Source organism: Peromyscus leucopus, chromosome 2 (genome assembly GCF_004664715.2).
Source record: "Peromyscus leucopus breed LL Stock chromosome 2, UCI_PerLeu_2.1, whole genome shotgun sequence".
Lineage (NCBI taxonomy): Eukaryota > Metazoa > Chordata > Mammalia > Rodentia > Cricetidae > Peromyscus > Peromyscus leucopus.
In genome coordinates, this window is record NC_051064.1 from 89,906,683 (window position 1) to 89,923,785 (window position 17,103).

General features: G+C 37.4%; 1 protein-coding gene across 4 annotated transcripts in view; it reads right to left on the minus strand.

Moving 5' to 3' along the window:
- The window catches only part of Zdhhc21 (zinc finger DHHC-type palmitoyltransferase 21), a 53,548-nt gene that overhangs the window by 18,997 nt on the left and 17,448 nt on the right, over positions 1-17,103 (minus strand). For all 4 annotated transcript variants that reach the window (XR_005090856.1, XM_028873296.2, XM_028873295.2 and 1 more), the window contains 3 exons: positions 13,358-13,469; positions 10,240-10,378; positions 93-209 (listed from right to left, as the gene is read on the minus strand). Coding sequence is in view for 3 of the 4 variants with exons in the window: in XM_028873296.2 (XP_028729129.1) it covers positions 93-209; positions 10,240-10,378; positions 13,358-13,469 (368 nt within the window). In the remaining variant the exon portion in view is untranslated. The remainder of the gene's footprint in view (positions 1-92; positions 210-10,239; positions 10,379-13,357; positions 13,470-17,103) is intronic.

The following is a 17,103-nucleotide window of genomic DNA, read 5'->3' on the forward strand; positions in this document are numbered from 1 at the left end:
CATAACTTTTTAGTTATTACATCATCATTTAGTTATAACCACAATCACATCACCTGTTCATACATGTCAGTTTACATAAAAAATATACTTACTGTGATGATGCCAATCAGTTGTGTATAAAAGAGTCCTGTTATTCCAACTAACATAGTAATGCCCATAAAGGCAGCTAGTCTCATGATAGCCAGCTCATGCCGAACAACAAAGAGGTCCTACAAAGAGAAAGAAAGTCTTAAAAATGACTGGCAGAACTGCCTACTGTTGAAGTCATAACCAATATGTCATGCCTAAGTATTCCCCTTCCCGCTTTAAAGAAACCACCTCCTCCTCTTGTTCCATGTCATCAACACACAAATATTAGAAATTTTCAAAAATAACTTCAGAACTTACAACAAGAAAGTTGAACACTACAGGAGTTCACTACTGTATTGTATCTTTAAATAACAATCTCTCTCAATACCAGGGTTATAAGCTACTTTTTTTAAACATTGTGGCAGAAAACAAAAATCAGAAAAGGTATGGGATGTTTGGTCCATGGCGGAAAGTTTGTTATTACACTGCCAAAATTTGGAATGTACAGACATGATTTATAATATTAAAATTCAAGTGACCCAAATCCCTAATAATTATCAAATTTAACCCCAATGAGGGGGAAACCTGCATAACAGTACATGGGACAGCCTCTTCAAGCGCACTCCATTCATTCTTCCATTTAGTCAGCCCTGTGACACACATGATAAGCAATAATGACGTGCCTTACACACCCCAGAACTATGCTGGTAAAACTCCTAAACATGCCACGCTGTACTACTGAAGATGTGGGCACAGAGAACGGCAGAGATGGAAAGGAACATGGCGGGGAATGGGAACTGTGATAAGGCAAAGGTCATTTGGTCATTTCCAGAGAATGGAACTGAGGATTCTTAATGTGAACTGCGTTCTAAGGACAGAAAAACAAAAAACACTTTATTTGGCATCATGGTTCCTGAACTTACCAGAGGGCGTCCAAGAATTAGGATTCTCCAGGAGCCTGTTGCTGTTAAACTTGGAAGTAAAACAGCCAGTTCTTAGATGCAACAGGTGGAGGGAAAGACGCCCCAATACAACCATTGTGTGCTTATGGTCTTTTCCTTAAAAATGCCTGCCCCATCCCCATGAGAACCAGCCTATCACTGAGGGATTTGGGTTGTTTTGTTTTCTAAGAAAAGAAATAAATCTGATCCCATCTGACATATCTAACATAGAGATTTGAGTTTTCAAAATGACTAAATAACCACCTTTATATGCAGAGATTAATGGTGATATGAAAATTCATTTTATAGCAAAATACATTTTATTTTAGTCTTAAAAATCTTTATAGCTGTATTATTTTTTTCTGCATATTTGGGCCTTTTGTTTATTGTAGCTGGAGTTTTCTCTCTGGGTCCCACCAAGCCCTGGCAGTCAGACAGCCCACTTATAAAATAAACACACAGACACTCATATTATTTAAGCTGTTTGGCCTAATGGCTCAGGCTTCTTGCTAGCTGTTCTTATATCTTAAATTAACCCATTTCTATTAGTCTATAAGTTGCCATGTGGCTCGTGGCTTACCAGCACCTTACATCTCGCTTGTCATGGCGGCGGCTGGCAGTGTCTCTCTACCTCAGCCTTCCACCTCCCAGAATTCTTCTCCTCCTTGTCCCGCCTACACTATCCTTTCTGCCTGGCTACTGGCCAATCAGCTCTTTATTTATTATCCAATCAGAGCAACACATTCACAGCATAGAGAACATCCCACAGCAGTTTATTAATTCCAAAATATAATTGGAGTGTTTAGAAGTTTACTATGTAACTCCTCTCCTCCTAAGTTCTTTGAAGGAACATAAATTCTTTCAGTCTCATTACATCCTAATGAAAATTTATATCTAAAGGGAAACTCACAATTTATACCTCTCTAGTGACTATCAATGAATGCCCAGAATCAAACATCACATTTTGTATATATGTATGTACGTGCAACTTTGTTATTATTGAACAAATGCGACCAGCACCTGATTCCCAAGCAGACAGTGAATACTTAAGAAAAATGGTCTTGTTTGTCTTTCCATATTTTATCAGTAGGATTTCTAAAAAGGATGGAGCAATTCATAAGAAACGGGGTAACACATCTTGTTAAATTCATAACTGAATACAGCACTGCAGTGTTTGGTAGAATTAAGACAGTGGCAACAGTGCTCCCAGGTTTTAAGCATTTAAACTCAAGGAGACTGACAGTCTCCAATGAGAGAGCTGCTATGTCGCCCATGTGAAATGCTACTCTATTTAGAACTCGACGCCACAGAAACAGTCTCATGGAGACGTGCACAGCCATCCTTTTATTACAGCACATGCTCAGGGCTTGTACAAGGTTTCTATGTTCCATCTGTCAAGACAGAAAAGGAATCCACTGACACAAAGAACTGACAACTGTTAGATTATCTTGTTTTTGTCTACCAATATATATAAATGTTATACAGACAACATCCCCAGCAGTAAGTAAGTACACATGAACAAAGAAGCTAGATTACCTTCACACTAGCATTAATAGTTTACTTTTTCATATTGATCTTAACCCCACATTCTTCTTTGTTATATTTATCAAAAGTTCATAAACTAAATACGTATTTCATCAGTATTCTCCAATCTTCAGGGAGCATAACAAATAAGTGACCTTGTACATGATAAGAAAATGAAGATCATTAAGGCCTAAAGTATTGTAATGGCAATAAACAGCAGAAGGAGTCAAATTGCCTTTAAGGATGATTATACAAAAAAAAAAAAAAAATGTCTTTTAATTATAAGATTTAGAAATATCCAAAGATACTTGCAATCAAATCTTCTTGGTTTTGTTTTGTTTTTGTTCTGTTTTTTGTTGTTGTTTTTTGTTTTTGTTTTTGTTTTTGTTTTTTTGCCAAAAGCCTAGGCAAAGAATTGTGTGGCACAATTCTATGACAGACACTATTAGACATCCACCAGGTGGGATAGCAGTAATGTATCTTGCTAGCAGAAGAGTCTGGATGCCACTGCACATTATTTATTTCCCTCTTAGGAATACTGGCAGCAAGTCCTTTGTTTAAATTCTCCCTCCTCGTCCCCTTCTGTTACCTCTGCTCTCATATCATTAAATGTAGTTTGTATAATTTTGACCTTCACATAAAAATAACTATAAAAGAATCAATCAGAAGTTAATTTGAATCTACTTTATCTAAAAATAATTTTAAAAAGCATAATTTTAGAACTGAAGTGGCATTCCACAAATGATTAGCTGTGTAACTCCTACTTTAACACTACAAATTATTTACTTAAAAATATGGATTTTCCCTCTCATAGATAGTAATTACTGTCTACAATATCTAGTAGGCAGTGGGTATACATTTTTTAAAATTTAAACTATATGACATTTTTATAAGATAAAATGAGCAGTCTTTATGTTAGACAAAAATATTAAATGCAGGCTGCCTCAAAGGAAAAAGAAAAGAGAAGAAATCATCAATGTATGAATCTATTGACTTGTCATTCTTTTAATAGCAAATTTTGTACTGTGATAGTATAGTTCAAATCTATACTTACATCTTTTAAAATGCCAGGATAAAATTGCCTGGAAACTTTTCAGATGCACCAGGCACAGTGGCCTTTACCTACAATGCTTGCACTTGGGGTGGAGGCAGGGAAACCAGAAGTTTAAGGTCGCCCTGGGCTACATAGCAGGTTTGAGGGCAGCTGAGGCTATGTGAGACCCTGTCCCTCCCAACCCTGGAAACAAAGCTCTTTAAGAGGAAACAGAAGCCATGTTTGCAGGCTCGTGCTTGCTACACCAGAAGCGTCGGCCCAATCACCTTGTCAGACCTGTGAACAGATAAGCACTGAGTCTCCGCCACCTTACCAGTCTCAGGGACACTCCAAAAGATGTTTCCCACTATTCCAAGTATATACAAGTCAGAATTATCCAATCTAAGATAAAAGTTGGAAAATACATGACTGATGAAAGATTTATGCCCCAGATATAACTTAAGAACATTTACTCTAAATACAGTGATACGTTCCTTCATATTTAACTAAAAATCTGCAGTTTTCTTTTGTTTCAGTAATACACTAAGTGACTAAAAATCTGCTGATGAAACTCTTATAAATAAGTATGTGTAACAGTCACATATAGACCTTGGCCAAAGATTAAAGTTCATCTTCTTCAATATTCATTTAATTTAATTAGAATAGTAAATGATCTTACAAACAATGGGTTTGTTAAATCCTATAATAATTTTTATCCCAATAATTAAAGTAAGACATCAGTTTCAAGAGTTTTAAGAAAAACCCAACATTACACTGTCATGAAAAAGTTAAACAAATTCAGTGCCTAACATTTTAAAGGCTTTTCTAGACTTAAAGTTTTTATACACTTTACACATTTTCCCAAACTGATTATTTCATCCTGTTTGTTTAAAAACTGAGCCTGTTACTCAATTTTCTGAAAATTTCTAGACACTCATTTATTATTTTCTTACACTAATTGCGATCTTTGGAATTTTTTAACTTAAGATTTATTTTTTACATCATGTACCTGAGTCTTTTGCCTGCATCCTTGTATGTACACCGAATGTGTGCCTGGTGCCCAGGGAGCCCAGGGGAAGGTGGTCAGATCCCTGTCAACATCAGCTACAGATAATTCTGAGCCACTAGAGGAGTGCTGGGAACTGAGCCTGGATCCGGCAAGAGCAGCAAGTGCTCTTATACACTAAGTCATCTATCCAGTCCCTGGAATCTTTAAACTACTGTTTTCAATGAGGATAAATCATACAATTTTTTTTTTTTTTTTAAGCTCATGGGCTGTCCTTAGCAGAAGACCTACAATATAAATCAGTTTAAGAAAGAAATCCTATTTGGGGCATCAATTCATGTTGAACTATGCCATTATTCTTTTTTTTTTTTTTTTTTTTTTTTTTTTTTTCGAGACAGGGTTTCTCTGTGTAGCTTTGCGCCTTCCTGAACTCACTGTAGCCAGCTGGCTCGAACTCACAGAGATCCGCTGCTCTGCCCCGAGTGCTGGGATTAAAGGCGTGCGCCACCACCGCCTGGCGCCATTATACTTCTATACCTTCCTTCCTCAACAACGGGTATGTTCAAGTATTTCCCAAAACTTCACGAGAAGCCAGGAAAGGTGGTATTCTGAAGGTAAATATCAAGATGAAGCACGGGGCGGGGAGTGCAGTCCAGTACTGAAGGGCTTGTCGATCATGCACAGAACTTAGGCTCACTCCCCAACACTACAGGGGGAAATAAGACTTTTTTTAAAGCATGAAGTTACTGTAAGAAAAAGAAAAACCAGGGATAACTGCAAAGAAACTAAAATAATCCATTTCAGAAAGAGGTCTCCTAGAAACAGAAAATAAGAAATGGAAAATTAGATTTCCAAATGGTTCATTACCCAGAATTTGCAAACAGCCTGCTTTCTCTCAATTTTCTTTTTCAAGAGTTATTCATAATCTACCAGCTTCTCACCAACACTGGTCAAGTGCCATTCACAGGCAATTCTATTCTTTTAAGTGAATAAACACCTTCATCTTCAAAACTAACAGGCACCTGAGAGTTGGTAACACTTTGTTTCCCAGCCTAGAAGACCAGCTTTCAGCTTTGGATCTGAAAGGAGAAAAGACACTCTGCTGCCACCTATCTACCTGAAAGGGGATCCAATCCAGAAAAGCAGGTAGACACTTTCACTTCTGGCAGGACAAAAGCAAAGGATCAAAGTCAAGCACACACTTGCTGCACAAAGGATGCCCAGCACTCATTAACTCCAAAGAGCCTGGACCTCTTATCTCACATCTCAAGTAATCAGGGGACAGAAGGTGGATGAAAGAGGGCTGACACTATCTGACCAGCTGTCCACACATTCTCAACAGCAGGACACAGGTTTTTATTGGTCATAGGAAAAGTGAAAAGGGTATGAAGAAGGTCCTACAAAAAAATACATACATATGGACTAGAATTACTGTTAAGGTCAACGTGGTAATGGTGACTTCCCTACTGAAATTAGTGGTAACGCTTTACAATGTCATCTTCAAAAGGACTTCTATAAAAAACAGTGTACTATTACTTTAGCCCAACAATACTTGCTACAGTCAGTATTTTATAGCAGATTTAACCCCAAATTTGACCATTCCACTAAGCCTCTTGTAGTTTTCTTGTCTCACACTGTTTTTCTTCTTTCTGTTTTGCTAATCTCTATTTCACTATAAAGTCTGTCCACAGCCCAACAGTACTCAAACCTTAGGGTCACATGCATTTAAAACTCCACAGAACTCTATTTATATAGATTAGGGCATCTTGGTGTTGCACAATTAGGCTGAAGATGGATGCCCCAACATTGCAGAGGAACTTTGGGTGACTGTCCAGGCAGTCAGCTTTCTCTGTCATTCTAGATTTTTGGAAGTTGCTTACAATGCTCTTCCTGTTTACTTAGGTAATATTATATCCTTCTGGGGTCTTTGGTGTAGTTGAAGACTTGATAGTTATAATTTTCCTTGGTTATGATAAAAAGATAAATTAGATATGAAACCTTAGACTTACAAATAAAGGATAGATGGAATATTTTCTTTAATTTGGCCAAATACAAATAAACTGTAATTCCTGTTTGATAACTTTTCTATTATGTATAATTTTACTATGTTAAAGTTAAAACTTTCCTTTTGATTAGACAGAAAATGGGAAGTGCTGTGGGGTGTCTTTCTGTACGCTATGAATATGTGTTGCTATGACTGATTAATAAAGAAGTTGCTCTGGCCTATGGTGAGTGAGGTTATAGCCAGGCAGAAAATCCAAGAGAGAGATAGGAAGTAGAAAGGCAGAGGCAGAGGAGATAACAGCTACTGTCCAAGGAGAAGCAAGATTCCAGCAGACTGGTAAGCCACTGCCATGTGGCAACTTACGGATCAACAGAAATGGGTTAAGTTATAAGAGCTAGCTAGCAAGAAGCCTGCCATAGGCCATACAGTTTGTAAATAACTTTAAGCCTCTGAATGATTATTTTATAAGCAGCTGTGGGGCCACAGGGATGGGTGGGACTGGAGAAACTTTTGACTATAGACAATGGAAATAATTTTTAACTGAAAGCAATTGTTCATCTGTGCTAACCTGTGCTAACCAATAAACCCTTCAAAATGGAAGAAATGAAGATACTTTCAGGATTACAACTGGGATAATTTGCCCTAGGAGAGTTGAAGTAAAGTAGTTCATACTGAGATTGACTATGTCAAATTCATGACAATCCTGACTCAGACTCCCAAGCCTGAGATCATATGAATGGACTGTCAGCCCTAGCTCAGAAAACATGTCTAAATAAGAACATGCAAAAGATTCCTCCATGGCATGTGACATGATCTTGGAAAGAATATTTCTAAGTTGCCATTCCATCACTTCTAACAGGAAGGTGAGCACAGGGAAAAAAAAGATAAACTATTAAGCAATCCACTTAATGCCAACATGCTTGAAAAAGCTTAGGCTACAAGAAAAATGCTGTTCAACATTACTAAGCATAAACAACGGTAATATTCCTAGAGTTACTCTTACCAAAATAGCTTTACTATAATCAACATTTTTGATAACTTGATTGTCATCTATTAATACTAAGATATTATTACTATTAAAAAACCTGCATTATTCTTATCTGAGTTTCAAAAACATAGCTTTGCATATTTTTCCCTAGTATTTTTAACCTCTTGATATATTTTATACTGTTAATCTTTCTTCTAACATTAAGTATGTATGTACAAAAACACAGTACATGTATGAAAATACATTCAAATGCCACCTATAACCAGTTTCTCTACTTTAAAACATAATTCTTCCTCTAATTGACATTAATTTACCCAAAGTTCCTATCTTTCAAATTATTTGTGTGTGCACGCAAGTGTGCATGTTCACATGTGTGCAGGTCCATGTTCATGTAGGCTGCTGACCTTCGCCCTGCCCTGCAAGGTGGCCTCTCTTCATGATCTTTCCTCTCCACTGACTCCTCTTACATCTTTTCCCTCTCTTTTTGAAAAACTACGATCTTACGCCCCCTGAAAAATTTAAAACACTTCTGAGGCTCAATTATAACACAAACAGTTTCCTTGGAAAACTCACATGTTCTAACTAACACCAATTATGCCACAGATTAACCTTAGCAAGATGAATCATTTCTAAAATTCTAATAGAAACAGACACTGTATCTGCAGTGTGAAAATGCTAAAGACACATATTCACAAGCCTCTTTTCTGAAGGCTGAGGCAGGAAGACTACAGATTCCAAGCTTGGCTGGGCACCAGAGTGAGAGTAAGCTCAAGGTCAACTGGCCAGTTAGTGAGGCCTGCCTCCAAAGCAGGCCAGGGCTACAGCTCAGCAGCCAAGCACTTGTCTAGCGTGCATGGAGCTCGAGGGTTAACGACCAGTAACAACAAGAGGCAAGACTGTCTTCTGAATTGTATTCAGTTTTAATAACCGAATATTTAGTATTTAATAATCATATTTAATAATCACAGTCCAATCACACTGAAGACAGAGCACCACTAAGGTCGGCAGCCACACATAACAGCCAAGTCTCAGAACAAGCCTGTGCACCAAAGCAACCACACACAGAACTGAGACTCCCATCACTCATATTTTATAGTTTAACAGCTCACCTGCACATGGCATTTCACATACAAAGACATAAACAGTGCAAATAGTAGAGAGAGAGAGAGAGAGAGAGAGAGAGAGAGAGAGAGAACCCCTCCACCTGTTCTTCTTTCTCGATCTTGTATCTCTGTACATGCATCACATGCACACACTCTCTTTTCCTGCTTTCCACCACCTGTCTCTGTGTCCGTCTGTCTGTCTGTCTGTCTCTCTCTCTCTCTCTTCTCACACACACACACACACACACACACACACACACACACAGTATTTTTTGTAAATATAAGCAAAGTCCAAATAAAATGGAAAATAACATACAACTGTGTTTAATCCCAGCTCTGTAACCTAAACCAGTTGGGCAATCTCCCCGCCCTTTCTGTGTCCAGCACCTTCTTCATTCCATTTAGCCTCAATTTTCTCTTGTAAACATTAGGAACACTAAAGTGAGAAGTCCGCAGTACAGTGTTGACACAGTCAAAAACCAAAGGCTCTAGAGCTGCTAACAGCATCACCATGTAGGCAAGTCTGGGCATTGCTTAAATGACGTGTACCTAAAGAAAACTCTAGAACAGTGGTTCTCAACTTGTGGGTTGTGACCTGTTTGGGGGTTGAAGGCCCTTTTCTCAAGGGATGCCTGAGACTGTCCTGCATATCAGATACTAACGTTATGGTTCATAACAGTAGCAAAATTAGTTATGAAGTAGCAACAGAAATAATTTTATAATTGTAGGGTTACCACAGCATGAGGAACTGTATTAAAGGGTTGCAGCATGAGGGAGGTTGAGAACCACTGCTCTAGAACATCCTAGAAATTCATCTTACTACTGAGGAGAGCTGGAGGCAGAAGAACAGGTATAGCAGCACGTGCCTGTAATCCCAGCACTTTAGGAGACTGAGCAGGAAGGCTGAGAGTTCATGGCCACCTTGGGCTACATGCCACGATCTAATCTTAAAAAACAAAAACAAAAAAGGGAGAAAGGAGTCCTCTTCTCAGAAAGTTAACTACTTTTGAAAACCTTTAAAAATTACATTCATTATCCACACGCAGACCTACTGCTCAGGAAGAGCTGACCAACACAAAACAGACTCCATGTTTTATGTCCTCCTGTTTTGGTTATGGTCTGGTGGTCTTTGTTGTCTTGGTTTTTTGCTTCTGTTTTTGAAGGAACACACAGAGAGAAACACAAGAGAGAATGAGAACATGAATTTGGGTAAGCATGAAGTTGGGAAGGATCTGGGAGAAGTAGAGAAGAAATTTTTATAATAGTAAAAAAGTATAATAAAAAACTAATCTATATCTGTTTTTATTTTTTTAAAAAAATAAGAATTTCATACTTTTCCTTTGTAGTCATTATTTTAGGCTATTTTAAACTAAGACTCGTATACTAAAAGAGCTAGCATTCTGTTTTCTGAAGAAATCTACTCAGCACAAACAGACGTAAGGAGAGTTGTGTAGAAGGAACCAGAGACACCTTGTCAGCCCCACTGCGGAGTCCACTGGTCTACAGACAGCTTTAGTTACAGCTGTACACCACAGCTGCTCGGACACCAGGGGACAGAAACGTGTCTTACCAAATTACGCTTTTTCAGCGGAAGGAAGTAGTAATAGTGGCAGAAAGAAAACATCAGTGCGTAGCACGTGAGCAGTTCGGTGTAGAAGCAGAGCTGCAGGAAGAGCCAGTGGTTGTCCTCACCCACACAGTTGTTTATCCTGGAAAAGAAAGAAACATGCACACTTTAGTACGGTGCTCACATCAGGGTCAGGAAGGGAAGCCTCTCCCAAACCGAAAAGCCACTACTTAAAGATCCACATTTATAAAGTGCCTTCTCCGAACTTCCAAAGGAGGCCAATTACTAAACCCTGTAGCTCCAGCAGCCCAGTGAGGCAGGAGAGCAGACACTGGTAGTCTCCTCATGTCAACGACATGGGGAGAGGAAAACAGCATTTAGGCCACTGGCCAAAGGCTATCCAGTTAGAAGAGAGTGAGGCCAAGAGGGCAAGAAGGAGAACCTCTCTCTGGCATTCCTGCCCTTCTACAGAGCACTCTAGCAAGAGAGTAATTTGAATACTTTAGAGGAAAACAGTTCAAACTTGCTACTTGGATAGAATTGCAAGGCACAAATTTTATTTTTATATTTTTCTACTTTATAAAAAAAATTGATCCGTGGCTACTGAAAATAAAAATGAATTCAAAACCACTTATATGTACTCTCTGTCAAAACAATAGCAAAGTCTAACTAGGAAGATGATGATACTATAATCATAAATTGTCAAGGTTGATTTAAAATTAGTAAATGCTATTATTACAAAATTAGCATATTTTAAGATTTCATAGAAAAATCCAATTTAAAATTCCAATATGAAACTATTTTTCTCAAAATTATATAAATGTTTTCCTTTCAAAATAGGGCTATACTATCACCAAGGGAGTGTGAATATATATGTGTGTGTATATGTCTACATATGTATGTATATATATTTATATAAAGATATATGTGTGTCAAGTTCAATTTGTACCTTAAATTGTTATTTTTAAGATGCGTAGTTTTGCATTATTTTTAAAAATCAAACATAGAACTGAGCTGAAATGCCTGTGGATGGTTATCTGAGGCTACAGAGCACATACTTGATAAACAGGACAATTCAAAGCTTTGTTATCTTCAAGAGAGGCTTTAAAAGAAGTGAGCTCATTCATGCCTGAAAAGGCTCTCAGCTATTGCTGCCCCACCCCTCTCTCCTCCACAGGCTCCAGAACAGGCTCTGAGACAGTATCTAAGGAGCCCTGACAGGCACAGAGCACTCCCATCCATCTGTCCACCTGAGCTTAAACTATTTAGAAAGAATGCTCAGAGACAAAAACCAAAGACGTTCAAGTGTCTGAGAGCTCACGATTGACTCTGAAGCTGTGACAGTTAAATGCTGAAGTTCTGAGAACATTAAGAAGCCCCTGCTTCCAATTAATGCCATAGACACCCTCACTGGGACCCAAATTCAATGGAGGAAATCCCCAGCCTAGATCTGTCAACCTTCCTTGCTAATCTCCAATTTCTGTCTACTCTCCTCTCCTCCCACCAACACCCTGAAACAGACACTAGAAGCAAGAAGCCTGGGGACAGAAATATCTCAACATCACACTTCAAGTTAAAGGGTGCTTCATTTCCCCACCAACAAGCTGGTCTTTACCTCTTAAAAATATATCACTAGTATTAACAGGCACATTGCCCAGACGATGTTTTTAAACTTTAAATTATGGCATTCTCTTGTAAGGAAGATTAACACCCAACTGTACCATGAATATTTAATATCATTTTAGTTCATCAGGAAAACTAATACAAAAAAAGTGCTATGACTTTTCAATGTGATTATCACTTATCTGAATGCAGATTTCACATAGTATTTTTCATTTTATTGTAGCTATAACTATCACTGAGGTTTAAAATAATTAATGAGAACTGATCTATTTAAAATGTGAGGCACATTTTTTTGAACACTGTATGACAGAATACAGTATCTTATACTAGACTTAGACAATTAAAAAACCTCAAGTACTTTTATTTAAAATGCTTTTGTTTTTCTAGTCTCTGGAAATCTATTAAAATAAACAGTTATAGTTAAAAATACAATTTAAACTAAAATCTTGCGAATTAGCAATGCTATCAAAATATAGCTATAAATAAGAGAAAGTTATAATAAAGTTATTATAAATAAGGAAAGTGAAATTAAAGGTGAAGTGTCTTCTTCAGCCAAATGCAGGTAAATATCTTTTTTTTAAGTTAAAGGGGGCTATTATATAGTTAACTTCATATATATGTGCATGTATGTATGTACAAATATATATGCACATATTTATAAAGTGCTATATCAGTTTATTAAGGCTATAACAATTTAAATATTTAAACAAGATCCAATGTTAGAGAAGCAGACTTAAATATAGTATCTTGCTAAAAGATTTTTGTGACAGCTTTGAAATGAAATACAATACAGTCAGAGCATTTGTGGGTTTTTTGTTTTGTTTTTTTAAAATCTACTTTTTAACAGAATGTCTTTAAATATTACAACAGAGCCCCCTATTGACCAAAAAGGTTGGCAGTTCCACAGAAACAGCTAATTAGCACTTACATATATCCAACACATACAAAATGTTAATAATATCCAACAGAAAATACTATAAAAGGCGTAAGGAGTGGAAGGGAGTTCTTAGTAAATCTGAAAAGTGTTGTTCTTCAACGAGTAAGAAAGAGGAATCTAAGCAGTGACCATTGTGGTTCAGAACCCCAGGAAGAGAAACAGCTGTTAGGTAAGTGCTTGCACACATCTGTCCATGTACCAAATGCTCTGCACAAATTGCCTCATTTGATGTGAGCACCTTAGTCCTCCTGTATATTTGGGTGTGTGTTAATTCTGAAGTTTTCTGCTCAAATGTCTTCTTGTTAGCAAAGATAAATCTCTACAGATAATTTACTCTGGAAGTTGTAAGAACCATTTTTTATTAAAAGAATATTTAATGGAATGGCCTAAGTGTTATTTTTGCTTAAAGCTGGAAGGTTCTCAGATTGTTTTTATTTTCATTAACTAATCCTCCTGCCTCAGCTCCTGAGTGCTAGGATTACAGATGTGCACTAACACGCTCAGGATGATTTCACCAGTAATCCTGTTGCTGTCTGTGAGCACTGACGGTCATCCACTCACCAAGGACAGTGGTGGTCCATCCTCCTCACACAGTGGCCACAGCGGCTGCAGTGATGGGAACGCTTTGGCCTCATCAGATTACACTTGTTGCACAGCTCCCAGAGCTCCCGTTCTGAGAAGGAGAACAGGACCCATTTAGGAAGACAGCAGGAGAGCGACAGTGAGACGCAGTCACAACAGTGAGTGATGCGGAGACTCAGCAACCACTCTAAATCCCACAGGCTCTTCAACTTGTTTGAGTCTCCAAAGTAATCAAGTACCTTTGCCATAACTGCTGCTATGAGTTCTGAGTTTACACATTTCTATTTTAACCTTACAAAAATAAGAAATCATTATTTCAAAGTAAATGACAGAAAGCATGGTTCTGAAAAAATCATGAGAATATAAGTAAAATCTTATAAAATTCTACAATCAATCAAAACATTAGAATTTTATATAAGTCAATTAATTTATACAAAATATTTTATCTAAGAGCAATGAAGAAATAAGACTAAGTCTTAGTTTCAGTAGACAAATAAATTGAAATCAATCTTATAAATATTTCTCTGAATCATTTTTTTTTAATTATTAATGAATTAATTTGAACATGTGTATTAGAAACAGGCTGGTGGTCATATTGGGTTTAGAAGACACCCAATTGGATGCTCCAGTGGCGCAATCGGTTAGCGCGCGGTACTTATACAGCAGAAGACACCCAATTAAAAAAAGTGAAGGTTAGAAATATCATTAGTATATAATGCAAATAAAAAGATGAGTTTTGTTTTTATGAGACAGGGTCTTGCTACAATGCAACCCAGGCAGGCTTTGAACTGCTGAAGCCTCTGTGACAGCCTCCTAGTACTGAAATCAGCTTTGCCTATTACCCAGTTAGTAATTTCCTTTGGGGTACTGGAAACAGTCTACAATGACAGGTTTACAGAAGTGAAAAGAAAAGGCACCTTGTTTTCACTATAAATTGTTCTAACCACATCCACAAAAACTATTTATTCATCTTCCAAGATAAAATAATTGCTTCCTTATATGAGATGCATATTTTCTGCAGTTACTAAAATGAAATTTTACCATTATGAAATTCTTAAAATTTCAGCACTTATGCTTCCACTACCTTCATAATCTGACAGTAAATGGACAGACATAGCAGTCCTCATTTGTTACCATGTAGAATATTATCATGTAGCGTGTGGGATGTAGAATATTATCATGTAGAATGTGGGATGTAGAATATTATCATGTAGAATGTGGGATGTAGAATATTATCATGTAGAGTATGGAATGTAGAATATTATCATGTAGAGTGTGGAATGTAGAATATTATCATGTAGAATGTGGAATGTAAAATATTATCATGTAGAGTGTGGGATGTAGAATATTATCATGTAGAGTGTGGGATGTAGAATATTATCATGTAGAATGTGGAATGTAGAATATTATCATGTAGCGTGTGGGATGTAGAATATTATCATGTAGAATGTGGAATGTAGAATATTATCATGTAGCGTGTGGGATGTAGAATATTATCATGTAGAGTATGGAATGTAGAATATTATCATGTAGAGTATGGAATGTAGAATATTATCATGTAGAGTGTGGAATGTAGGATATTATCATGTAGAATGTGGAATGTAGAATATTATCATGTAGAGTGTGGAATGTAGAATATTATCATGTAGAGTATGGGATGTAGAATATTATCATGTAGCGTGTGGGATGTAGAATATTATCATGTAGAGTGTGGAATGTAGAATATTATCATGTAGAGTGTGGCCCTTGCATACAATGCAAATCACTAAATGCCTGTTCAAATACGAAAGTTAAATTTTTAAAAAAGATTCTAAATGTTTTTAGAAGAAGATGACAATAGCGTTCAATTTTCTGAAAGGGTTCCCTTTTTAAGTTCTATTACTTTGGTTTAATGGCTGGGAATAGATCAGCATACTCCAATCTTAACAGAAAAGTGTGAGGAAAACACTGCTGTAGATGTTTTGAAGAAACAGGTAAGTAAAAGTACATCTGTATCCAATGAACTATCTGAACGATCTCTTACAGTTCCTTTTTAATGGAAACATATCATGGGAGACACTATGGCAGCAGTGTAAACACCTGGAGCTGGCCTTGCTACAGCACACAGGATGGAGACACCTGCACAGTGGCCCCAGCACATGTCCCGGCTACACTCAACACCAAACACCCAACTATAGCTAGAGTTTTCCTGCCTGCCCACAGTCAGGACAAATCTTTGTCACCCGCCAGTCCCACAGCCGCTCAGACCCAACCAAGTAAACACAGAGACTTATATTGCTTACAAACTGTATGGCCATGGCAGGCTTCTTGCTAACTGTTCTTATAGCTTAAGTTAATCCATTTCCATAAATCTATACCTTGCCACGTGGCTCGTGGCTTACTGGCATCTTCACATGCTGCTTGTCATGGCAGAGGCTGGCAGTGTCTCCCTCTGTCTTCTTATACTTCCTGCCTAGCCACAGGCCAATCAGTGTTTTATTTATTGACCAATCAGAGCAACACATTTGCCATACAGAACATCCCACAGCACCCAACACTGACACTGACAATTCCCACAAACAAGCAGACAGGAGATTCTCCACAGTGGGCCAATTTCCACAAATCAATCCTTAAAACACAAACATGTTTTCATTCTATCATTTTCTGATGAATTAGCATGGAGCAACATATGGAGAATCAGTGCTTTATTCCATGTCTAACATCCTCCTTCTGAGGGAAGAGAACATCTGGCTATAGAGGACAGTAACTTCTCTGCCCAAACCAGGGCTCTTAACTTACCCCACTTGTAACCCTTCTCACCACAGACACTTTTATAGGACCCCAGTTATATAGGTAAATAAGTTTACAAATCAAACATTATTGATGAATCACAGATTATTTTAAGCAATTATTTGGTTTACACAAGATTTTGACATTTAAAGAATTTCATACCAATAATACTTGTGTTTGTTTCACAAAAGAAAGTTTTGATGAATATTTGATACTGCAAGACAGAAAGCTTTTAAATGTTTCGCAGCTGATTGATATTTTGATTTTATAATCTTCAGTACTGAGAACACTGTGTAAATACATATATGGCATAAGAATGTCTAAAGCCATTTCAGAAATTATTGGAAATTCTGTCATAATACCAAGCCAAAAATCATTTACTGATTTTTTTTTAAATGAAACTCAAGTCAAAAATTTAAGCAAAAAATACAAATTTCTTTCTTGAGACACATCTTGCTATTTAACCCTGGCTTGCCTGAAACTCACTATGTAGACCAGGGTGGCCTTGAATTTGTGGGTAACTCCTCTGCTTCTGCCTCCTGAGTAAGATTATAGGCATGTTCTACCTCACCCAGCTCTTCAAGCAGCAATATTTAAGATCCAACATTCCAGTACGATACACCCAGGATATACTCATTTGATACATACATGCAGAGGAATGATGGGGGGAAATACTAAGTCCTTGTTCTCTTTAGACTATTGTTTCTGTAATAGAAGAAAACTTTGTATGTACAGTTACAAACCCTACCATCCATACATATAATAACATAATAGCCATGATTCTGATCCTAAGTGTTTCAGGAGGCATTCACACGGGGAAGACTGTGCATTTAGAACTCAGTGACTCGACCCAGCTCGGTGGAGGCAAATGCTACCAAAGGTGCCTCAGATTTATCATTCATTTGATTTAGAATTAAGCCTGCAACTCAGAAATCTTTTACTGTAGCTCAAGTTTT